Below are 26,500 nucleotides of genomic sequence, written 5' to 3'. Positions count from 1 at the left end.
CTATCCTTAAACTTCTTCACCTTATTCTGTGAGATTTTCACCCATCGCGCAGCACCAGGTTCCATTCAATATGACAGACAAAACACAAGAAATCCATTTGTGAAACGAGGTCATTGGGAAGAAGGCGATGCCGGGACCACAGCACAAATAATTGAAATCAATTCATCGGCATAAATTGCTTTAATTAAACGAGCGGAAATAACAAAAGGCGAGGAGATGAAAAACGCTTAGCACAGCTGTCTCTTGGCTGAAAAATTGTGACAGTTATTAAGGGAATTATATATTTTCTTTAATGTTATATCATTTTTTATAAAGAAAATGCAGCTTTCATAGCCAAGAAACTGCTTTAGGCCAAATAACTCAATTCAAAAGTTCAAAGCACCTATTTATTTACAAAAATTAAAAAAATGAGTTGAATAAGCTAAAGGAATTTTTATTTTTGTTTAAACTAAGTATGGCTATGAACCCTTAAAAGTTTTCCCAATTAAAAAAGTATTTAAAACATATTTTTGACAGAAATTCTAAGCACATTATCATATTTAATCATATTTAATCCCATTCCACCATTCCCTAATATAAAAATCTCTTAGAGACTGCCATTTATTAGTTGAGGTGTCGAAATCAATAACCTTCATAAATATTTTATATTCTTGAAAAAGTGGTATCAATTCCTGGATGAAATTTTGCCACATTGTCAATTGATATTTAATATTTGTAACTCCAAATAATCATAAAATACTAAAATTTAAAAGGGACGGATGGGGCACTAGAATCTCCTCTGGAGTTGATGGATCAGTCGATCGGTTTGCTGCACAAGGGATTCCAAGGGTTGCACCTGATCCTCGGTAGGTATTATTTCTTCTTCTTCTTCTTCGGGTTGGGGACTCTCAGTTTCCTCAGCGACCAGCTGCCTTTCCTCGCAAATGCGTTGCAACTGACTCAAATAGCTATCGTTCTCACTTTCATTATCACTATTATGGTCTCGCGATTCTATATCAACCATCGGGCCTCGATTTGGGATATGTAAGGGCCAAAGTGGCATTGCTATAAATTCCTCGCTTGTATCGCTCAATAGTTCCGCATTATCATTAGATTCCGACGACACATCTGGGTCATTATACCACATCATATTGAAGCGATCCACGCGATCGGATTGTCTGGTAAAGTCGAATGCCTGCAACATCAATGAATCGAGTTGCTCCTGTATACGTGCCATTGCCGTCAAGTGTTCTTCCCTTGATTGTTGTGGGTTCACTGGACTGAAATCCTCTGGTGCTTTTGCTTGCTCTTCCTCCTTTTTCTCCTCCTCCTTTTTCTCTTCCTCCTTTTTCTCCTCCTCCTCAGAAACCTCCACGATGGTCTCCATACGGTCAACTGGTCGACTAAAGGGCCTAAAACCCATTAGGCGATACCAGGTCCTTTGAGCCCTCTGCAATTCATAATTATGGCCAAAAGGATACGCTTCGTCGAATAACCAATTTCGCGATATAACCAATTCCCAGCGAGGACTACATATCATCTGTCCCATATGCGCCACAGAAATGGCATTGTTAATCGTCTTCTTAATATATGCCGTATAGACACAAAAACGGGCATCAATGCGATCAAAGCAGTTAATGCTTTTCAAAGCGATCATTGCTTTTAAAATCGCAACTGGCAGTATAGTGACCCTCAAGCACACTTTAAATTCTGGCATTAGCTTGGATCTCTCATGGCGAACAAATAGTAGCTCCACTTCAAAATTAACAACCAAAGCATTTAGCCCCAACATACTTAATATGATGTGCATTTTCAGATATTTAGTTCCCCGAAATACAGCCAGAAAGTAAAGCATCAGCTTGCGTAGCAAGTATAATATGATCCATCGAAAACCCACGGCAGTAAGTTCAGATCCCTCGCGAAAAACATTCACCTAGATGGAAAGAATTGATATTATTCACAAAGCATTAATAATTAATAATTGATCATTGGTTATTTCATAATTCGAATGTTTTGCTACATATTTAAGTTTGGTATTTTCAAAACTCACCGGAAAAATTTGGCGAACAAAATATTGGCAAAACAATTGACAAATTGAGGGAAGACACCAAACAGTGACCTTGCCCTTCCAAATTTGCACTGAAGCTTCCAGATTTTCGTTCCTTGTGATACTATAATCGTCTATACAGAGAATCGAACGATTAACAGCCCATTCCACTTGGAGTTGACGTCGCTGACATTGCAAAACACTCGAGTACAGCAAGCTTTCGATGATCTCAACTATTATTTCCACCGGATTGAATTCCGGATCGGATCCATCGTTATTGCGGTTTGTATCATCCCCCATCATAAGACTTCTTTAAAGTTATAAAAACTGCCAGAAATAAAAATATCAACAAGGCACATAAGAAAAAAATTATAAATCGTGTTGTATCGTAACTGCAATATTTTGCTTAAAGAGAACTTAATGTATACAAATGTTATACATGTTTTTTTCTTCATTGATTTCTATCTCAGAATGAGTTGCACTGGTGTTCAAGTGAACAGAATTGATTCTATTTGCACGGCGCCGCAAGAATTTCAATTATTTCTCAAGGGCAATTAATATCCGGTCTTTAAAAACATACGCCTCGGGGCCTTGCGGAATTGGCTTTGTTTATTCGATTACGAACGAGATTGCACTTACCAAATCACACGTACTACGCAACGTCTGCGATAAAATGTATTCAAATAAAAAAATAATATTTTACAAATTTTAAAGAAATCTGTCTGCTAAAAACAAACTAGTTTTAACTGTATTAGGTTACGTTATGAAGTTGATAAACTCCAAAAGGTAACCTATAAAAGCGTAGAGTGCTCGGTTATGGTTTTTTTTTGGGCAAACCATAGCATTCTTTGATGCTAAATTATTGAATAATTGTAAAGCATTTTTTAATTAAACTATCGAACACATAACAATATTAATACTTAAGAAAAATAAAACCTTTGTAAATTATATATTTATATATATACAAAATATAAGATATATATTTATAACACTTATTGTACCAGCTTAATGAATATAATATGTTGTCTATATATTTTTTGTATGTAACTTTTGTATAACAATTTTCAAGGTTGTATCAAAATTAATTGCTAAAAAGAAAACCGATACAGATCCCGCGGAAAATTCATGTTGCCCCCAGGGCAAATCTGAATTTTTTGACTATTCATCACTGTGCGTGATGGCACTTGGTGATTGATTTTGGCCATTCCAACCCCAGATTAACCGCCTCAAATTCAATCACTCCTGCTGAGCATATTTTTGGGCTAGCTAATGGAATTTGAACACAAATTAGTTGTATTGCTTAAATGCCAGTTCGTAATTTGGTAATGCCAAGTTCCGGAGACAGGACGAAAAAGCCGGTGTTGACCTGCGGCGTTTTTGGTAATTACAGCAGAGCCCGCAAACCCACCGCAAAAGCAATTTCTTTGGGCAAAACATCTAAGGACGTTTGCTTAACCTGATCTCCTGCTCGTTATCCCCTTCCCCTTCCTCGGTCATTTTCAATACTTTTCTTGTGCTTCTTGGCCAATAAAATCAAATAAACAGGGCAGCAAGCGCTGCTTTTCAGCTCCTGCCAGGGTTGTCATCTCTTCCACGAAATGAAATCATTTAGCCCCGGGGCCTGCTCGATACGAAAACCGAAAAACGGAACGAATAAAAAGTGAAATAATATTGAACATGATTTATGCCATTTCGCTTTGAGCTTAAGAAAAATATTTGGCGGATTGAAAAAGCGGAAAACCCCAGGCAAAAAAAGGGGTCGTAGGGTTGTGTGTCTGGGCAAAAAAGAAGGAAAGAAATATTAAAGAAGGGGCACAGAAGCAAAAAATTAGACATACAATGCTCATAATGTAGGAGAATATAATTGGTTTCTATATATATAGAGAGATATATATAAGTAATTTTAATAAATAAAGTAAAACATATAATTTTTGAAACAACAGCATTTTTTTTTATGTTGTATAAGAAATGTATAAAATTCTTTGCTTAAAAATCTTTTGGAAAATTTTGGTAACACAAAAATACTAGGAAATTCTTAAGGGTAAAATTTAACAACGTTCAAATTGAAGACAACATTAAAGTAAGGAATATTTGACAATAACTAGCTTTGCAATAAAATAACTGAATAGGTTTAAGGGTCTATAAAAGCTAAAAGATATGTGTAAAATAGTTCGCATGGGAAATATTTAAAGCCTTTTACTATTTGCCAAAAAACAATTGAAAAATTATGCTAATTCTCCGGCATTGTTTTTCTTGTTGTTCCATTATTCTTCTTCTCGTGGGAAGGGGTTGGCAGGCAACCATAACCAGAAGTTCCAGAAGTCTAATAGAACCGGGGAGCCAAAAGAAGCAATATGGAAAAATCTCGTAAACCCAAAGGGTTTTCGTTGCATTCCGGCACGTTGGCAATTTATTTGCTCCTGGTCCGTGCTCCGTTTGCCCCTTTTTTTTCGCCGCCTGTAGTGGGCGTGGCCAACTATTTAAAAACACACACACAATAGAAGGGGCTATTCGGGATAGGATGGGGGTAGGAGGTTTTCATTCGTGATTAATGCCCGTCGTGGGCTTCTGTGCCTTCGTGTGCAAATTTCGTGTAATCTACTTTAAAGCCCGGCTTTTGCATAATTTTAGGCAGGAGACCTGGTCGGCACTTTGGCCCCTGCCACCTCGATTAGCTAGCCAAAATGGAGCAGCAGGACGAGGAGAAGGACTTCCTATTGCAGAAGATAAAGCAGCAATTCGGGATTGAGACGAGCAGGTGGTTCAAAGTGGGTTACACGGTGGGTTAAGGGCTGCGGCTGCTATGGAGTGTTATTAAAATCATTTTTGACAGCACATTTGTCTTGGTCCTTCCACCCGGATCAAGTTGGAATTTGACCAGGGTGGCTCAAGGTTAAGTTGGGATAGGTTCAATTGGGCTTGCTTTAGTTGGGAGCAAGAAGACAAAGTGTAAGGGGTCAGTCACATTTTTAAGCCAGAACAATGTTAAGTTTCTATAAATCAAATACGAAAAAACAGTTACGGCTTACCGGACACCGTTTTAAAAAAACTCAATTTACAAAATTCAGAAACACAAAGGATAAAAACTTCTATAATACACTTTTAAACTTTAAGCACTATGACTAATAATTTGCAATTATAAAAACAACTATAAAATAAATATACAAAAAATACTTGTATATTTAAAAATATAATACAAATATTTAATAATTTTTTTAAAAAAAAAAGATTTTTTTAAATTAATTTAGCTTTTAAGAATATTTATTTTCTGAATGTAAGAAAATATCTTTAATCCAAAAATAAAATATAAGTTACATAAAATATACTCCTATAAATAGCAAGGTATGTCTACAACCTTGATAGCACCGTTAAAACATGGAAACAATTTAAAATTCATTGATATTTGTTTTCCTCTTGTTGTTTATATTATGCATACTTAAGTACCTTTTTGATGGATTTTGGTAAAGCAGACAAAAGTGGCACCACAAAAGCTGGTTAAGCTTAAACTTTCTTTTGGACTTCAAGCTGTACCGCTCTTAAAATTGAATCATGGTCGGTTTAACTGCCTCTTCGATGGGATGGATTGAAAAAGATTCCAAAAACGTTTGGACGTTGCCGGGCATGAGCATAAAATTGTCAGCCAGCCACATAAACATCGGCAATATGGTGACCTGCGGTTATGGGGTGTGGGGATTTCCAGAGGAAATTTCCAAAAACGGGGAGTTGGTGGGTGGAAAAGCCTGTGCCTGATGTCCTTGTCGTGTCGTGTTCCGCGGTTTCCCTTTAGTGGTCGTAAACAATTTTTACTGCCCAAACATTTGGCCGCGCTTTACGCTATGCCATTTGCTTATTTTTATTTATATTTTTATATTTATTGTGTTTATATATTTAAAACAAAATGGTGCACACCATTTCAAACGACGCTTAGCTCCATTCCAAGGCCACTCAACTCCCCCATTAAATCAAAAAACAAAAAACACAGAGAAACGGATGTTTTAATTTAGAAAATTAAATATAGATATAACATCTACTTATTCAATGGTCATTAAATTACAATTTTCAAATAACAGAATTATGTACCTCCAATAAAAAATTAAAATTTATACAGTTTTAACAAATCGTATTATTTATAAATAAACATAATTTGATAAATATTCAAAAAATCTATTTCAATGATCTGATGATATACTTAAAACTAATAATTCAGTAATAATAATTATATATATATATATATATATATAGTATATAAGAAATAAGAATCGCATTGATTTTTTCTCTGTGTAATTGCTAATGCGGGGTGGATGGAGTCAAGGGGAAAAAGTGAGAAATGAGGGTGGTAACGAAACGCCTGTCGCTGACGCTAAGTAGTTGGCTCAGACGGCAACTTTGGATTCGGATTCTTGGATATTCGGACTTTCTGTTAGCTCCTTGTTGATTTCACTTGCCTTGCGCTTCGCCATTTCTCTCTCTAGTTTTTTGGGTCTAAAAGTTTTGCGCATTTATTTGCGTAAATGGCAGAACGGCAAATCTTGCTGCATACTTTTCTAAGCATCTTTTCTTTGCTTTTCCTTACAATTTCCGCTGGACTTTAAAGTGCGTTAATTTATGCATGTCATTGGCAGCCAAACAAAATATATGTATGGTTTGGCATAACGCCGTAAAAACACTTCAGACGAAAGAAGATCTCATTTTCCATTTCCATTTGGGCAATGAATAAGTGGATTTGCAGTAATTTGCTGGATTCTACTTCAGCTCGATAGCGTGTATTTACACGCTTTGTTCGATAGCTGATACCGCGCGATAGAAAAGGATATATCCAATAACTGGGTTGTATAATTTGTTTTTATTGTCAACTTTATAAATGTATGAACTGAAAATCAATAGAGGCTTGATGTTTGATCGCTTGAATTATCGAAAATAACAACTGAGTTAAAAAGATCAGATTACTATTACGATGAATAAAAATAAACTTAGTTTATGTTCGTTTAATGTAAAAAAATCAGTCATTGAATTACCAAAATTGTTCTATCGAAAGTATTCAGTTTATCATAATTATAGAATATTTGAATTATTTATTTTTATGAGCAAGGGAATGTTTGATAGTCGGTATTACTAGATGTTTCTGTGTATTCATTTCCCGTTCAAATTGACATTGAGCATATTGTAGGCCATCCAACTCGAGTCCTGGAGTCCTCGAGTCCACGAATATTGCCTTGAATTTCAGGACAATACCCGGCAAGTGTCAGCGCCTCCTGTCGCCTGTCACCATTCGCATTCACATTCCCTTTTATTGCTTTGCACAACATTTACTGGCGAAATGGAAAATGGAAAATGGGAAATGTAAATGAACAAAATGAGCTGCACAGCAACAGACTAAGATAAACAAAAATAGAATTGTCCAATTGCAGGCAAGAGAAGACATTGCTAAGAAGTTGCCGTCGCCGTCGCCATTGCCATTTCCATTTCCCTCATCGTTTGAAAATTTATTTTCGATTTCTATTCCCCCGCTTTTCCCGCGTTTCCCTCTTTTCATCCTCATCATTGGCCTATCAATGTGCGCTGTGTTGACAGTGGCAATTGCTTGAATAAATAAAGAAGCCGAATGCCAGAGCGAGTGCCAGAGCGAAACCTTCTGGGCAAAGTCAAGACACATAGTGTGCCAGCCACTGTAAGACCCACTATAAAACCCACTACATCACCAACTCCCCATTCACATTGAATAATGCAATTGAATAAAAAAAGTGCATTTCCCATTTTTCATTTTATATTTTAATACAATTTGTAACCTCTTAAAATTATGCATTTAAATCAGGTCAAAATCATATATGTCACTCGAAAAATTATATTAATTTTAATGTATAATATATTTATAGTAAATTAATAATATATCTCCTCATCTTTATCTCCTCATCCTTATCTCTTCATCCTTAGCTGCTTCTCCCTATCTCCTGATCTTTATCTCTTGATCCTATCTGCGTTTTTTGGGCTCATACGCTTTTGCGCACTTGTGCTGTTGCGCTTTTGTGCTTTTGGGCTATTGGGCTTTTGCGCTTTTAGGATGTGGATGAGAACATCAGGATGAGGAGATAGGGATGATCAGAAAAGTATAAGGAGATCAGGATAAGGAGATATAGATGAGGAGATGCAGAAACCATAAGGATCCATTTTCTGTGGAGGTGGGGGCAACCACGAATGTGCTTCTAAATGCGCTTTAACATGCTTCCAAGTTCCACTGCGAGCGAATGCATTTCTCAAATTTCAAATGAAATTTCACACAGCGACTATGAGAAATGAGCTGTTGCCTGACAAAGAGCTAAACAAATGACCGGAAGAGTGAGACAGAGGCAGAGAAACAGAAAGAGTTGGAATTTGCATGCCACGTGAAAATTCATCAAAGCCCACGGCTGCAATTAAAATGATGTCGGATTCACAGGCTAGTTTTGCAAAAAAAAAACAATAAAAAAAGGTTAAGCTTTGTTGTGGTTAAATCTGTAATTAGTTGTAAGTAGTTATAAATTATATTTTTTACTTAATACAGGGGCTAAACAGTTAGTAGTTTTTAAATTGGAATGTATCTCTCGAATTTGAAATCGCTGGAGGGTTGACATAAAATAAGAAACAAATATAAAAAATGTAATGAACAAAATAATATCAAATACTATGTGGTTGTAAAATGATTAAAATTTGTTAGCTAAGAAACTATTTGCGTTAGCGTTCTTTCTGATTTTTCAAATGTTTTAGGGGCATGCCAGCTATTATCTTAGCTTAATATTTAAGTTTGATTTTGGAGACTTAAATTTGTGCCCACGGCTCCAAATTGGCCCCGAAAACGGATGCCAAATGATGTGGGAACCCAATTTTTTACCTGTAAGCCGCTTACCGTCTGTGTTTATTATACACTCCGTGAATTTCGATACATTTCATTCGAGTTCCGACGTCCGTGTGCATTATTCAAAGAATGCGTCGATTACCAGCTCTTATTTATTATTCCGGCACCATAGCGGAACAATAAAAGTAGCTAAAACAAAAAAATTTATATATTTATTGTGGAAAAGGGGAATTACGGAGATTATAAAAAAATACAGCATGGGGGTAACTGAAAATGCAACCGGCATTCATTTGGGCTTCTCTACTTTTTTTTTTTTTTTTGGGCTGAGTTGAAACAAGTTTAAGTTTTTCACAAATAAAGAAACGAACAGGTTGGATGTGTTTTAATTTTGTAATCAAGAAAGCACGTAAATGTATTAACTTAAATAATTTGGAACCCCAAAAGAATTACTTTACAAATAAATAAGTATTGGTTTTGCAGTCTATAGTAAGACAAAAAATATATTAAAAGAAGTAATAAAAAATTTTAAATACTTAAACTATTTAAATTTCGAGTTTTAAGTAAGTAAACTATGAAAAAGCCAGGATAACACTTAAAATTATATCAATTGTATTAATTGGAAGATATTAATTTGAATTGGAATATATGAATATGGATCTAAATTACCCCTTACGTATACAGAGTTACTTGGTATTAAGATTTTAGGGAAATAAATTTAGATAAAATAAACTGTTCCGAATATATATAATAAAATTAATCTAATAGATATATATTCAGATATTATTTGAGATTGTAAAAGTATTACCAAAATATTTTAAAGTCTAAAATATATATTTATATATGTGATATTTAAAAAATTTGTAACCAATCGGTTTGAAGCAGCGTTTTAACTATCTTTATATGCTTATCGGCTCATCAAAGCGTACATTCCATATAAACATATTGTTAATATGCAAACTGCTTGCGGGAAATCAGGGAAGATGTGGGAAAAGGTGGAAAATGGGAAATGGGTGGACAGGTGAATTGCGTCACGCGACATATGCAATTATTTTATTTATGCTCAAGCGCCGTTCGCCAGGCACACGCACACATGCATAATTCACGGCTTACATGCACGTACACCTGCCAATATTTGATTTAAACACACAGGTGTGTGTGCGTGTCTGTATGTGTATGTACCCCTGTCGATGAAAAAATCCTTTGGTGAACGATCACAGTGAAAAGCTGTGGGTTTTTTTTCCGGAAAGCTCGGCAGCTTTTCCTTTTAGCCGCTTAAAGTGGTCCTTAATCACCTTGGAACCACAGAATTTCAATTTTTGATGTTAACTTGATTGAATAAAATACAAAAAATAGGTAACGCAATACAAATTTTTGAGGACATAGAAAAAAAAATAATCTTATATTTAAGTTTTCATTTCTTATTGTAAAAATATGAAAAACATTTTAACTAAAGTCCAAAAAATATTAGACAATCTTTCAATAGAAATACTGTTATGATATATAGTAATAATATTAAAAATGCTTAGTGAAGTATTTAATCCTTTTGAAAAAAAATGTATTAGACAAAATGTATGCTTTATAATTATTATAGATACAATCTCAAATCAAATTAAGTATGTAATAAACCAAGACTTAATGGAATTAATTGTATAAATTATATAAATAAACTCATCTTAAGTATTTGCATTTAATTTACATTGACTTAAAGGAATCTTTGAAAAATATATGTGTATGCAATCAAAAATATTTATGTTAAATTGTTCAATCTAAGACCCTCTGCGGTCATGTATGTATTTTTATTCGAAATCACATCTTGAGAGCTGAACGTGATTATAGGACAACACTGTTAGTTACGCATGGTTTGCATTAAGTTTGAATTATGCATTTTTATTTGAACTTCTTTGGCGACGTTTTTCCATTTTACTATATTTTCCTTTCGTTTTTTTTTTCCTTTTGCTACGCTTTCCATCGCGTTTTCTTTGCCCTTTCCGATTGGAGCGGGTATTTATTTAATGGCTCATACTTTTTGCCACAGCATGCACCAAAGGGAAGGGAGGAGGTGTGTTTTACCTAGGATTTTCCGAAAGGGAGGATAACTTGGCTTTAATCCACGGCTCGATACCTGGCCATAACTCACAGGTGCACATGGCACGGGCCAAATGAAATGAAATAATGAAAACAATTTCAACGCTCGTGCATTGAACTGCAATCGAGGGCGTCTATGGGGGTAAGGAAAGCAAAGCAGAAGCAAAGCAAAAGCAAAAGCAAGAGCAAAGAATAAACAAAACTCTCCTGGGCAAAGACCTATTAGTTATGCTACATGGGTTTTATGGGTCTTAAGACTTAGCCACCGCCGGACAACTTGGACACGAACAGAAAAAATATCAAAAAACACAGAAATACCAGCAGAAGCTGAAGAAAAAGAAAAAAAAAAAGCAAGAAAACCCGGTGTCAGGGGATTCAACCAATGTCCTGCATTTGAGTTGGAAGTCTATCTGTTTTATGTCCCAGAAAAACCAATATTAATAAAATAGCAAAACTATATTAAAATATTAATGTGACAAAACTATAAAACCACTTTTAAGAGCTCTTAAACAAGTTAATTTGCCATAATTTTAGACTATTATTTATTTTATTGTAATTGCTAATATTCTGTAAAGAAAATTTTTTATATCTATAAACTGACATTTATATACATAAACCAATTTTGAAATTTGTTTTAGTTATCGACTTTTTAAATTTAAAAAGCCTGAATTTTTGTGATAAATAAAGAATTCAAATTGTTCCACTTTGTGCATATATAAAAAAATCATCAATATTTTTTGTTGAGAAATTCTGGCAGTATTTGTTATATATAGGTTTTTAAATATACGTGGAAATACGAAATTTAAGTTAGTCATATCATATTAGTTTTTCTCCAGTTTTAAAGTAAACTATTTCAAAAAATGTAGAATATTTAGTTTTCTAAATTGTTTTGTGAAGACTTTAGTATCTTGTAGGCCAGACTTTACTGCTGGATTTAGTTATCTATATTTGAGCAACACTGAGCTGGTCGGAAAACGAATTGGGTACGCTTTTGTTGGGTCGTGTGCTACCTGATCCCTTCGATTAAAATCATCCCCAGTCCCCTTCATTATTTAGACGGTTTATGGCAATCCGTGATTGCACATAAACTTACCTTTTTGATGATGTCCGGCAAAGGCGAACTTTAATTTGCTTTTATGCTGCTGCTATTCTCTGTATGCGAAAGGTTAATGGGGGGATGCGGAAGGACCTTGAAATTAGTTGTCGAAACTTTTTGCAGAACTTTGGATGTAATGGAATTTTACAGCAAGAAGCTTTTTGGAAACTCCAGATATTTAAATTTAATTGTTTAGACGACCTCAAGATAAAATTAAGTCCAGTCTTTACACAAATTAGGCAAATGAATACATAAATAAATTTTCATTATTTTAGTAAAATATAAAAATACTATAGAAACCTTACTATTGTTTTTAACCTTTAATTAATTCTTTTTTGTTGTTAAACACTTGAGTTTAGTTTAAGATATCTCAATTTAAGGCATATAAAATGCAGTTTTAAATGTACGTGAAGAAATACAATCATTTTAGCGTATGTGTTCCTTTTGAGTTATAGCTTTGTTTTCCATGTTTCTTGACAATTTCCTTTGGGGCATGCATTTGTACCCGTCTCAGTTCGCCTTGCTGCTCTCTTTGTGGCAATCAAAACTTCAATGCAAATTATAAGAAATCGCTGGCATCTTCATCTCTGGCTCTGGCTTTATCGTGGTGAATCCTGCTTCCATGTCCTTGTGTCCCTTTTGGTTGTTGTTGCCTTCTAGCTGGGTTTCCATTTCCGCAAAATGTCACGTACAGCGAGTCAGCGAGCAACATGTCCAAACATGCAACAAACTAAATGTTTCGCCTTTAAAGTGTTGTGGCTCCATATCCATCCTCCTTTGCATCCCCAAATATCAAAGGACACACAGCAGGCCATCAGGAGAGCGCCGGAAGCGCTGGCATATTCGCAAAAAAGGAAGAAAAACGGTGCACAAGTCGAGTATGCCTCCATTGCAGCTGCAGCTAGGGTGGATCGAAAGTTTTCAAAGCTGAAAACAGGAATTTAAACTAGTTTTTAGGAAACATTGAAAAAAAGGGGTTAAAAATGGATTAGTTATGTATAACCACTTAACCTCTATAACAACTTTAAATTTGGTAAACGGCATAGTTTAAAAAATCTTATAAGTACCTTTGATTTAATAATTTAACAGAAAAAAGTAAATTTTTAATTTGTAGAGTTGTCATCTTACCAAAAAATTTTTAAGTGCTTTTACAAATATAATCTATAGTCCATTATCTTAAGATTCGTTTTGTATATAGTATATAGAATTACTATTAGAAAAACATAATTTTATACATTTTTAATAAAAAAAAAATTAATTTTGTAGAGTTGCCATCTTACGAAACATTTTTTTATGTGCTGTTATAATTATAAACTATCCTAACAAAATCGAACTATAACAATTTTTAATTGCACTTTCCCTTTAAATTGTTAAGGCCATTAAATTATCATGTTCTTTTTAATCGCACTTCTTTTCATGACAAAATCGAGGGATGTCCTTTTCTTTGCAGTCACCTTGTAAGTTTTTTTTTTTCGGTAGTAAGGGGACAGCGCTACTTTGTACCGTCAAATGTCATCCGCCCGCGAATCGGCCACGCACACGCCCAGCTAGGGCGGAGGGGCGTGACGTCATTGCTGGTGATGAGCAAAGAGAGCAAAATGAGAAATTGGAAAAGAAAAAAAAATAAAGTAACACATTGCTTTCCATTTTGCAACACACTTGAACATGCTTTCGCACTTAGACGAATGCGTAAAGAGCGATGATGGGGGTTGCAGGGGGGTGAGTGGATGGTCTTGAGGTGTGGGTGATATGCATTCCACCACCCACCACCCACCTCCCCCACAATTCAAGTGTGCACTTTACACGCCTACTAAGACTCATATATTACTTACTTAGTTTGCGTTTTCTCTTAATGAAGAAGATTGAAAAATCAAAGGAGAGGGGGGTTTGGTGCCCAACAAAAATAAGTATGCTTTTATTCAATCGAATTTCATAAATAATTCCTTCGACAGATTTTAGGCCTAAGCTGGGGATTAAGGCACAATCTTTTGGGTGTTTTTTTGGCCACAAGACAACTTTCTAATGAAATTTACATCAAACCATAATCGATTTAGTTTGCTTCTTCTCGCAGCAAGGACACACAGGAGAGCCGGGATAATGGCACCTTCAGGATAATGACCCTCCAAAATCCAATGTTTTGTTAACTGTGGGATGGCCCCAAAAAAAAGTGGACCCAAGGTGAACGCAAAGCAATGCGCGGCCTGCCAGCTGAAAATTTAATTACATCACAATGGCAGAGGGGGTGGAATATTCTCTTACAGTCAAGGGGATGGGTGGGGTTCGAAAAAAAAAAGAGGCGTGGCAGCGAGTCCGAGCCAAGACAGCGCCACATTTTCCACATTAACGAAATGCTTTTAATTGTGCACTTAACGCTCGTAAAATGTGATTTAATAGTTTCGGCGAATGCCAAAGGGCACAGGAAACGAAAGAGGACAGGGGTGGCGAAGGGGGGGTTCTCTTTTTTGGGCGACGAAAAGGGAAGGACGTGGTGAATGTCCTTCGTCTGGGCAGCAAAACGGAAACGGAAGTGGAAGTTGAAGTTGGCTGCGTTATAAGTTGGCGCAGTTCCTTTTTAACCGCAACACAAGCACACACTGCCCAACACTGGGAGAAAAACTAGGCATGAATTTGGAACATGTTAAAATTAAACAATAATCTATAATAGTTTATAATCGAGTTGGAAATGTTTTGTGCTAGTATAAAAAGAAAACCATTTTTTATACATAATATTTTTTTTTTGTGTAGGACTAGATACCTGCGGTAGTTTTGTAGCTACTTGATACACTATTTTTTATGTTTGTATAAACTAAATTGACAAAAAATAAAATCCGCATTACATAAGAATAATATTTTAAAATATTAATAAATAGTTCAAAATTGTATTCCTTTACAAAATGCAAGTGAGCGAAGATGTTTGTATAAAATCATTTTATACCTTATATTAGAAAGTACATTTTTATGAATTATAAACAATTTTCATTGCTCTTGAAAAACTATACAATATTAAAGTTTTTTTTATTCTAATTTGTTTATTGATAGGTAAACCCTATGATAAAATAAAATAATAAGTATTTTTTATCACTTTACATTGTTTATTTATAGACGGCAACTGTATATAAAAATAAACCAGTTTTTTTGTCAATCAAGAATTTTTGGGAACTTGTCTTTCGCCCAGTGCAATTAGACCCACACAATTACAGCCAGCTGACAGTCCAATTTGGGTCTGCATAGGTGGGAGCTTATCGGAGAGACTCCATCTCGATGGAACTCGGAACTCCGTCGTCTGACTTTGGGGAATTCTACGGCCGTCGGCTGGCAAACAATAAAAGCCAACGGCTTGTGCTTTGTTCACACTGCCGACATGATGATGAGGGGATGGAGCTGGATGAGGGCTTTCCAGAGCCGAAATCAATACGAACTGGGTCACCAAATGGGTCCCTGTGCGGTCACTTAACCAGGAGCCAGGCACTCAGTCCCCGATGGCCAACAAACAGGCAGCATGTCGGACAATTGTCGTCCAGGAGCAGGGCGTCGGGTGAAAATCTGGTGACACGGGGCAAATAAGACCCAGATCATGGAACATTCACCTTCGTTTTAACTGACGACGTCTAAGAAAAAAATTAAAGCCGACAATTGCCACTTCACTATGATTTTAAGCGGCTTACCACCTTTTTGTTGACTAAATTGTTAGCCATTCGAGTTTCAAATATTCCGAAAACAAAGTTTTTTGCTAAAAACAAAAAAATACTTTTTAAATTAGTAAACTATTTTAAAAAACATTATTTTTTTGGTTATTTGGCTATTTTTGAAGATTTTGATTTCATGCAAAATTTTGTCCAAAACTGAACTTCCTAAACCAAAGTGGCATTCCACTAAACTTAACTTTTGGACATTTTCTAAAAAATTCAGTTTTAAGTGGCCGATGATTTTAGGCAAAAGGTATAACATATTATTTAATGAATATAAAGCTATGATGTTCTAAAGAGACCCCAATCCATTGCTCAAAGAGCAATTTTTAATAATATTAAATGGGTTTGATAAATATCTGTTAATTGATAAGCAAATTTATATCTATACATATATTGATTGATTAATAATTGTATGAATTTTTATATTTATTATCTCTAAGTAAATCTTATGTCGCAACATTACACCCTATTTATTTAGATGCCCTGCCGAATGAATCGATGTTTGAGGGCCAAAGCGAGGGTTTTCTTCAATGACTTGCCAACCTCGGAAGAGTCCCCGTTTGAGGAGCTGCTCACAAAGTCCGCGATTTCGGTTAGCGAAAGTTGACGCTTCAGGACTTTGAAAGCCTCAGGACATGATCTGATCGGCAAAATGCACAACCTCAAGCGTTTCGGGTGTCGAAAGGACTGTCGTAAGGCCTACCAGGACCTCCTTAGCTTCGGTTTCGCCACGTGTCGTCGGCTTTTCCTGCCCTGAATTGATTGTCCGTCACCCCAATAGTCACAAACTAGTGTGAACATGCCATCCTCCAAGTCCAAAAAACCGTGCATCCAGCCGGCAGTCAACGTATTGTCCACCGCCAATCGCACCTCATCAACGGACTTGGCCTCCATTTCGGCCACAAATCCGGCCACCTCATCCAGAACCAATGGTCTGTGGAATACATTGAAGGCCTCCAAAATGTGATCGGCGTGCAGGTAACGCGACATTACACAACAGATTTCAAGGACTGCCAAAAATGACCAGTCTAAAACTAATTTTAAATGTTTCAAAAATTTTAAGTGAATTTTGAGGACTGTGTCACTGCTTCCTAACAAAAAGAAACCGTTTTTTTTTTCAATGAAATCATTGCTTAAGTTTACAAGCATTATTACTAAGCCTTTAAATAAAATAAATCAGTTTTAACTAACTTACTTAAGTTATTTTATCATAAAGCAATTTAATTGATCAAGTATCAGAAACTTTTAAAAAGAAGTGATAAACAAAGTGATCCGTTAAATACCAAAAGTCGTTACCAAGCCACATTTAAAACAATTATTTTTTCTAGATTTAAAGATTATACAAATTATATAATTACTTAAATCTTATTTAATCTAATAGTATTCTAAAAAGCGTACCGATAACGATTTTCATGTGAGTTTTATTTCGCATTTTTGACCCAATTTATAATATTTATTTTTAAAGTGCAATAGGAAAGTTGTTAAAATACTTTTCAATAGGAATAGCATTCGCTAACTTGTAAGCTACATATCTTAACATCTTTTTGCTAACTTGTAAGCTACATATCTTAAAATCTTTTTTCCTTAGTTCTAAGCGACCAAATCGAGTTGGGAAAAAGACTGCCGATTTTAGTTAGGCCAAATAGTTATTTTCCGGAGGGTTAGCCTTTAGGAAGTCTTCGATTTGGTGTTAAACAACCATTAGGGCAGAATTCTGAGAGCCGCCTCTTTACTCCTTAAACAAGTTTAAGGACTTGTGGCTCATGGCTTTCGTTTATTTTGGCTGCTACCGTTCTGTGTTTTCCATTTGGCCGCCCCATTTGGGCGGTAATTTTCCCCTAAACCTCACATCAAGCGAAACAGATGGAGAGGGGCGATTATATCGTTTACATTTACATTTACATTTACACCAAATGCAGGAAAATTGGAACGCCAGCCATTCCCGTTTCCATTCCCATTCCCATTCCGATTTTCCTCTGACTCTTTTGGCCCATTTAGTTGTTTGTTGGTCGTTTAGCATTCGCATTCACTTCTAGATTTGTCATTTATGATAAGCAGTCTTGCCTCGAAAACGGCACGGCCGAGCCACTGTTTTCCGCCCTTTTAAGCCAGGAACTACTGTGCTTCTCTGTATACATATCAGTGAAACATGTCCAGCTTAACTGCATTTGGCTTAGATGCAAATTTTAAATTCTGGAGGAGCTCTGTGAAACATGTAGAAAAATCTGAGAAAGAGATACATATCATTTAGCACACTAATCGAAAAGAAATTGAAAGGAAAACTACATAAATCGCTGGAAAAACATATCAAAATTTTAGTTATTATTAAAATATTAAATAAAAATATTATTTTTTATTTGGTCCTCATAAATGTTTTATAAATTGAAGTATTATTATTTATATACATGTTATATTTATAAGCATGCTTTAAGATTAATTTGTATCTCTTAACAAACGTTTTCTTAATAAAATTTGTAAAACATAATTGGAGTTGTTGATTTAAAACACACATTAAGAAAACTTAAACTTATGTATTGGATTCTAAAACTATTTGTTTTTAGGATTAATTATTTATTTTTTGAGCAGTGAAATTCCACACATTCACATAAAGGTATTTTTGTGCACTTGTTGTGTGGTGGGGCTGCCATAAATTCTTAGATGCATTTTGCTCGCTTTCTTGACAGCGAAAGGCATTACTTATGCCAGGGGGCCTTGAAATGTGTCAAATTTCCCAACAAGTTTCGTCCTGCCCTAATGAAATTAAGCAAAAATCGATGAAAAACGCCCCAGAAATAAGGTCCCTTTTGCCTTTGACTTTGACTAATGAAAGTGCGACTTCCAGAATGCCAAATCAAATTCTTGCTTTAGGATATTATTGCTTAAAGTAGTTATAAATGATTTTATTTTGTTTGCTTGGGATTAAATGTTAAACTAACTTTAAGTACCGAAAGTATTTTAAATTGAATTTTTGGCTTTCTAACGTTTAATTTGCCCCCTATAACAAGTACAAAACTGCCAATTTCAGGCACTTTCTCTATCAATTTCTGCCAATATTTAATGATGCCTGCGGTTAACGATGCGGCTTTTAATTTGCCGGCCATTGGCAATCCATAATGGACTTTGTATTGGATTTGAGCGGGGGGATTCCATGAATGAAGTATGCAAAAAGTTTGCAATTAATTCCAATCAATTATCGAATTAGTCGAGACAACTTTGTTCAATTAAATTCACGGAATTTCAGCTAATTTCATTTTGCACTCGACTGAATTTGTTTGTCTTGCTTAATTTGCCCACTTTAAGTTTTCTTTGAGCATACTTGTGTACAAGTGCTGGTTTTGAACTAATTAATGAAGATTATTAATGGCTCGAAATAAACATGAATAATGCGAAATTGTTTGCTTAGCAAAGTTTGCCAAGAACTTCATTTGGTTTTATGTAAAGCAAGTAAAGCAAATAATGCAAATCTTAAATATCGTTAGTTTACAATTGTTTTTTGTATTGTTCCATACAAATGGGAAAAATACGAACCAAAAGTATCTTTATTGGCAAAAAAAATTCATAGTGCCTGAATCCATTAAAATGGCCAGTTTCCTGAATTCCCACGTACAACAATCAATTACACCTCCCGAAATCCGCCGAATTAAGCCTTTCGGCATTGGATTATTTTTTTTCGGAGCCCCTCGAAATCCCTGAACAAAAACAAACAACAAGCCGCACTAGAATATAAAAGAAAATTGCAACAAATCAAAGATCCATTTGGGTTTCGTTGAGAGAAAATTAACATTGTCATTGTGGGTGGGTAAACAAAAAAAAAAGCAAAAAAAAAAAAAAAAAACGAGAGGAGCCAAATGTTTGGGGGCATTCGGGTTCAGGTTTCCCCATTGTCCATTGATTGAAGCGTTTGTTGCGGCCAAACAGGGAAAGTCTGAAAGGGAAATGGAAAATGGAAAATAGAAAACTGGGTAAAATGGGTAAAATGGGGAAAATAGTGAGGAGGACGAGGGCGAGTCAAAACCGACACCCCGGGGCAAACAAAAATCAGTAGCAGGACAAGAGTGCTGTAATGGAGTTTTAATTGTGCCCCATCCTTCATGAGTTTTCCTCCACCCCTCCCCCCTCCCCCGGCCACCCACTCCAATGCAGACTTTCGGCCCCCTGGCATTTCCCGATTTAGCCGAGCACAAAGCGCAGCCAATTGGCAAATATGCTTTGACACACACCGGAGCGGATCGTTTTTGGATCGAAAGGCCACAAAGCCAGTCAAACAGTTCAAAAGACCAAAGACGAGCCGCCAACGGCAGCCAAATTTTGGATTCACTTGCGCTGAAAAGTACACCGCTAAATATGTCTACATTATTTTAAAAAATTGCAGCCTACTTCTATATATTTTTGATGAGTATTGAACAACAAAAGCATATACAGTTTGAATAAGAAAGAAAGTACATTGTGGCAAGCCAAAGTGTAAATACCCTGCCTACTGAAATATTCTTTAACTATATTTGAATTTTACATATAACATATTTAAAACCTAGTTAAACCTTAATTCAAAAATAATACGTTATTACTATATATCGACACAATATTTTTGAGGTATGTTCAAATCAATTTAAAAAATGCAAAGGTTTACTTTTTTTAAAATTATTTATTTATTTTTTCGATGATATAGTCATCCGATTTCAACAATTATATTTTATAACTGTATTCATATTAATATTAAGATAAATAAAATCTATCTGTAATCATGAATGTTTTCTATTAAAATATTCTGTGAACGCATCAATGTCTGTTGGGCGCTATTACACTATTTTTGTGTAATAATAACTCCTTCAGGTATTATTTTTTTCTGTGTATGCTGCCTTCGCTTACACACATTTACTGGTTTTGTGGGGGGGGGGGGGGTATGCCCCTTCCCCCGTTCCGGAGGAGGTGGCAACCGAACCCGGAGATAATGCCAACCATCAGAAACACGCTCTAAGCGCGCATTGCCCAATGAGCCGCAGCCGGGCGCAACAAAAAGCGAGAGGCAAAGCAAACACGCACAGGAATTCGGCCGGATGGGATCGCATTAAAGTACACTTGCCCTACACTTCAAGCATATAAACTGTACAAATGATTTGTATAAATAATATTAATTAATAAAAAAAATAAAACAAAAAAGAAAGGAAACAATCACATTTTTATAAATTTATTACGATTTTTTTTTAATTTTGATTTTTTTTAAGGTGGAAGATTTACTATTCGAGGCTTTCTCCACTTAATGAGCAATCTGTATGAGGAGATAATGTGCATACAATTCAATGTTCTACGCTCCCCTTTCAAAAATCCCTTCTCAAATTCACATCATTCCACTTCATTTCAATCTGAATGCCAATTACCGCGCATAATTTCATTGCCGTTGGCCGCCTATTCTGGTTTTTGAAATTATGCACTAAATCTGGAAAGGATTTCGATGTGCATTGGGCAGTGCTATGCCCAGAGTTCATTTATTTCCCCTTGTTATTGCCCTTAAGTTTAATCACTGCTGGTCTTGATTTCTTATGCCTTAAGTTTTACTTTCCACAAGAACAGTAAAATTTCCTTAAAAAAAATATAGAATTCGATGAGGAATTTAAAGAAAGAATTAAAAAAAAAAATAAAAGCAAAGAAACACTTTTATAGAGAAGAAAAATGAATAAGAAAATGCACTTACATCTTAGTTTGGGGCTGCTTTGCAGGTTAATTGTGGATGAAAAATGCAGTTTAAAGCTGCTTGTAAATCGCACGGACTGGCTGTTAATGTTGCAGGTGTGCTGTTGAAGGGAAATCCTATGGGATGGACAGGTACAGACGTCCAGTGCGCGGGGGTAATTAAAAATTTATTGAAAATTGATTTTTAAGCGCTCATCCCAAAGGCTACGGCTGCAGTTTGCTGTCGCAGTTGTCGCCTCCCAACGGTCAACGCTGTCTGCCGGCCAGACAGTCACCTCATCATCCGCATCCGCATCCGCATCTGCATCCCATTCCCTAGTCGTCTTAATTGCAACGTTTAAAAAATTTCCATAATTTGCCTGTCTGACTGTTTGCTCGGCACTTTGGTGCAGAGACTACTGGCTGTCTTGGTTGTCCATCAGTTTTTGCTTTTCCCACTTTTATGCCTTGAATCTATCAATAAACAAATTTGTAATTAATTAAATTATAATATATATAAAGTTCACATTATAGAAAGGAAAGGCATGCATTGTATCACACATTGTGGATAATTTTCTTTCATACGATTAATTGAAAACATCGAAATGTTTTTGCAGAAATTATTTAAAATATTTTTACTTTAAAAGAACAAAATTATGGCCAAAAATAAGTAACTGTTAAATAAGAATTTGTTTTTTTTTTTTTTTTAAATTGATATCAAAGGCTTGCACAAATTAAAATGTTGCCTTATTATTTTTTGTCATTAACTTTATATTTCGAAATTTTTAATAATTAAATATATATAACAGAGTTCATACGATACAAAGATATTTCAGTAGACCTAAATTATGACTCAAAATAAATAATTCTTATGTAATGCATTTAATTAGACAAAAGTTGGGAATAAGGAATTCAATGCTTAAGAATTTGCGTTTTTGTAAATGGTTAGTTTTACAGACATAATCGAATCAAAACGTCGATTAATGCTAGTTTTCATAACCATGTAAAGCATTATATTTGTAAAGGCCAAAATTATACCCTAAAATAGGGAATAAGGGATTTTATTCTTAAGAATTTGAGTTATTTATGCTCATTTTTATACCCATATGAGTCACAGGGACAATAATTATAACCCAAAATAGGGAATAAAATATGTTATTCTTAAGAATTCGCGTTTTTATAAGCAAGTAAGTCCTACAGACATAATCAGAGCATATAGTTGGTTTATGCCTGTTTTTAGACCCAAAAACCGCACATTACGTTATCCTTTTGATGTCCTGCAAACAGCAGCCTATTTGTATTCCACCTCCATTCAGTTTAGCGACGACCCCTTCGCGATTCGGCTGCCGCCTTCCTGAAGCGATTATGCGATCCGGCGCCAAATTGCTTGCCAGCTGCCAGCAGCGCCGTCGAGCCGGCCACCTCGTCCTTCTCCGGCAAATGGGCCACATGCAGTATGTCGTACAGCAGCTTGGCGCTCTCCTGCGACTGCAGCAGCTCCTCCAGTTCCTTTTGGCTGCGCAGCAACAACTGCCGCAGGCTGCCACCCTTCCGGAGTAGACCGTGTATGTTGCGCGTTTGAACGCCGGGCAGACGTAGCAGGAAATCGTAGATGCCGCTGTTGAAATGCAATTGCTCGCCGGCCGTTGGCTCGTCACTGCCCACGGCCACGGCCTTTTGGGGATCCGGTTCTGGTTTGCCCAGCTTCAATTCCTCAAAAAGCTGAGCGGTGGCATACGGACTGGGTGACCAAATGAGTCGCAGCCTTGGGAAGTGCAGCGTTAGCAGTTGCAACTTCTGCACTATATCCGCATTGGCCATGCTCGTCTGCTGTGAGAGCATGAATTTACCCTGCAGATGGAACGGCTTATTCTGATCGAACTCGATCAGTAAAATGGGCTTCGCATAGTGGCGTTGCATCTGCACACACTGGTTGTACAATCTGCCCGAGTTCAGAGAACCAATTAAATCCGAAATCGACTTGCGTTCCACACAAACATCCGGCGTAAGTATATAATCGCCAATCGTAATGGTCAGGGGCAGCACTTCCAGGCCGCGCTTGTGAATCAAGCACGGCAAATCCGAGCGGAATTCACGCATATCCACAATAACTTTGGGCGTTTCTTTGGGTGCCTGCGATACCTGGCCACCTGCCTGGCGGCTCTTCGCATTTTCCCCCGCCAATTCATCATCATAGTTTTTGAAGAGCAAGAAGGCTTCATCGGTCTTGCCGTCCTGGTACTCGGGTATCACCATTTTCTATAAAGAAAATTACAGTGAAATGTGATTGCAATAGTTGAAATAATTTAAATCCAGCGCAACTCACACTTTTGGTATCGATAATCAACTCAAAGGCGGCTTTCTCGCGACGCAAACTGGTCAGATAGGCCTGCTCCTCCACCGTGCGTGCATGGATTAGAAAATAAACCTTCAGCCGATCTGCAGGCGGCAGCCGACGCCTGGCTTCAAAAACCTCCAGCTGACGTATGGCGGTCACATTCGTATTGTACATGACCACATAGTGCGGCTGCAGTTGCTCCAGCATGTGCTCCAGTGCCATCGCTCCCTCTGATTCCGTTTTGAAGGTCTGCAGACAGATGTACGGCTGATGCGGAACCGCCGCCAGTGCCGCTGTCACATCAAATTGCTCCAGTTCTGGTATGGTTTCAAAAATGGAGACATCTGGATCGGATTTAATGTCCAATAGAGGCTCCTGCTGCACCATCCGCTGTGTCATGGTTAGCATGTAGCTCTCCTCAAAGTGCTGCCCCTCTGCCTCCGATTCGCTTAAAAGCTGAGCGAGTTCATCTAAACCAGCAGCAGAAGCTGCAGCAGCAGCGGCAGATGTTTGAGAACTAGCAGCCTCCTCTTTAAGGGGCTTCTTCATTGCGGAGGATGGGGCTTCCCGGCTGCCTTGGCTCTCTTTGGCGTACTTATCGCTCAGTTTGCCCACGGGCACTTCATGATGCAGTGCTTGTTGGAGCAGAAAACGTGGCCCACCTTGCGTGAGATATTGTTTCAACTGATGGCACGTGCGTGCATCCTGGCAGAGGATCAATACTTTTGGCTGTTCCGTTCGCCTACAGCGATGCATATCACCGGGTATATCCTGGGTGAGCAGATCCGTGAGAGCCTGCCATTTGGGACACGGTTCGGGCTCAAATTCTAGGTGATTAAATTGGTAGTAACTTGTATTTCATTTGGGCCAATAAGCTTACCCTGCTGTCCATTGAAAACACGCTGTTTCGAAAGCTTAAAGATCTGCTCGGCGGCATCCAGTAAAGTCCAACCTGAATTACTCAGGGCATATTCCGTGCTCCGATAGCGTTTCATCAAGGCATATGCACTGACGGCATCGTGGTACATGGTCGAGCTATAGAAATACATTAATTTAATAATGAAAAACATGGTAAGACTACAACTCATAATCATACATCATCAGACTGCGCAGAATCTTGAGATCGGCCACAATTAACTTGGTCTGTGAATTGAGCTGATGCCAGATGCAATCCAGCTGGGCCTGCAATATTTTGTGAAACTTCTTGGTCACACAGTTCTCCACGGTGACCGCATCCATGTCAACAGTGCGATTAATCCGCTTGATTTCCCGCACCAGAAAGTTCATTATGTCCAGGATGTGGGTTTGAATCGCGGTCATGCTCTGGCTGAGCGGCACATGCAGCTCGATTGTTTGTGTCTGCCACGGCTGCAGGGCGCCACGAACGGTGGCATGAAATCGAGGCCAAATGTACAAATGTTTCACGAACAGATTGCGCATGGTGCGCTCCACATGCGAGTAGCCAATGGTGAAGGCCTCCGGACTGCTGGAGAATGCTTTCACGAAGCCGGTTTTATTCTTTTGCCGGTACAATCGCAATGCGAACGCCTCCTGGCAACTCTCGATGATGGTGTGCGCCCGCAGGACAATAATCCCGCTGATCAGCTCGATGGGAATGCGCTGCTTCAGCAGATCCACAACCAGGATACGGGTGCTGATGAACTGCAAGCCACCTTCCACATAAACTCGCTCTCTAGGAATTGAAAAAACCACAGTTTTTTATAATAAATTCAAATTTAAATTGCAGTTCAAAGAGAAAAATCACTAATCAGAGTGAAAGGGAAGCTCATTAAACACTGATACCAGGATATTATTGATAAAATATTCATGTTTTTAAGGCTAAGGAGTAAATTAAAAAATGATTATAACAAAGCAAAAACTATCAAAATTATTGACCATATAAAACGCTCCTTGCTTAAATCCTGTGAATAATTTAAAATATGCTATAATAGTTTGTATTAGTTGATAGTTGATTAGTTGATATGGATAAATGGATTCCTTAAGAAATACAATAAAATTCTGATCACAAATATTATTAATAATACAACAAATTTTGTAACTACCCTTAAAACCCGTCATTAACCATTTTTAATGTGATTTTCCGGATTCACCTTTCTGTAGCCGTATTGGCCACCTCGTGGACATATTTGGGTTCCATTTTGGACTTGTAATACTTCTCCTCCCAGTCGGAACTGTTGATCACGAGTACCAGATTCCCCGAGTCGCTGTAGGCTTTTAAAATATTGATCAAAACGCGTTCGTAACTCAGGCCCCTGTAGGGATTATAAATCTAGTTAAATTTGGCGCATACATAGGTATAGCCTACAGGTCTTACTTGGCGCAAACTAGAAGACCATCCGCCTGAACCTGATCGAGAAACATTTGTTTTTCGTATTCCAAGAGGACCACATCCTTGCACATCAAATATTCCTCGGCTGTCACGATATTTGCCAGATCCTCGTCCTCCTGAAGAGCGGCGGTGGTCTCCAGCAGTTTGGCGGGATCCATTTCCGCAGGCTGCTCCTGTTCCGCCACCTTTTCTTCATTTTCCGGCTCCAAATCGGACATATTTGGATTAAGCTCCCAATTCTATTTCGCAACTTGATAAATCTGCCGGTTCAATTCAATCAGCTGTTCGGGGCTATCGATAAGCGATTGCGACAGAGTTGCCGGATCGGTATAAATTGTTTACCAATATAGAAATACAGTGATTACTAGGTGTATGTGCCAAAAAAAATCGTCAGGCACTTTGTCAAATATGCTTAATTAA

The 26,500-nt window shown here is 37.0% G+C and overlaps 3 protein-coding genes across 8 annotated transcripts; all 3 read right to left on the bottom strand.

Moving 5' to 3' along the window:
* Positions 1–574: 574 nt before the first annotated feature.
* On the bottom strand, positions 575–2,798 carry LOC128260290 (uncharacterized). Its single transcript, XM_052993152.1, has 3 exons — positions 2,666–2,798; positions 2,030–2,353; positions 575–1,912 (listed from the first exon to the last, which is right to left on the bottom strand). Exons 2-3 carry the CDS (start codon positions 2,327–2,329, stop codon positions 767–769), a joined length of 1,446 nt encoding a protein of 481 aa, XP_052849112.1. The 5' UTR covers positions 2,330–2,353; positions 2,666–2,798; the 3' UTR covers positions 575–766.
* Positions 2,799–12,465: 9,667 nt separating this feature from the next.
* On the bottom strand, positions 12,466–26,356 carry LOC128260331 (DNA repair endonuclease XPF). 6 transcript variants are annotated; one of them, XR_008268128.1, is made up of 8 exons: positions 26,066–26,356; positions 25,842–26,003; positions 24,827–25,423; positions 24,611–24,765; positions 23,719–24,557; positions 22,648–23,651; positions 21,415–21,866; positions 12,466–12,963 (listed from the first exon to the last, which is right to left on the bottom strand). XR_008268128.1 is itself a non-coding variant. In XM_052993234.1 (6 exons), exons 1-6 carry the CDS (start codon positions 26,296–26,298, stop codon positions 22,710–22,712), a joined length of 2,928 nt encoding a protein of 975 aa, XP_052849194.1. In that variant the 5' UTR covers positions 26,299–26,356; the 3' UTR covers positions 22,240–22,709. The 6 variants fall into 6 exon arrangements, 1 of the variants encoding a protein (XP_052849194.1); XR_008268126.1 differs by having other exon boundaries at positions 22,653–23,651; XR_008268127.1 differs by lacking the exon at positions 12,466–12,963 and adding an exon at positions 17,353–17,950 and having other exon boundaries at positions 22,653–23,651.
* Positions 16,158–16,833, bottom strand: LOC128260332 (uncharacterized). Its single transcript, XM_052993236.1, has one exon. It carries the CDS (start codon positions 16,713–16,715, stop codon positions 16,425–16,427), a length of 291 nt encoding a protein of 96 aa, XP_052849196.1. The 5' UTR covers positions 16,716–16,833; the 3' UTR covers positions 16,158–16,424.
* Positions 26,357–26,500: the final 144 nt, after the last annotated feature.

This window comes from Drosophila gunungcola (genome assembly GCF_025200985.1).
Source record: "Drosophila gunungcola strain Sukarami chromosome X unlocalized genomic scaffold, Dgunungcola_SK_2 000021F, whole genome shotgun sequence".
Taxonomy (NCBI): domain Eukaryota; kingdom Metazoa; phylum Arthropoda; class Insecta; order Diptera; family Drosophilidae; genus Drosophila; species Drosophila gunungcola.
Note: the sequence above shows the minus strand (reverse complement) of the source record. Positions and strands in the feature narration are given on the sequence as shown.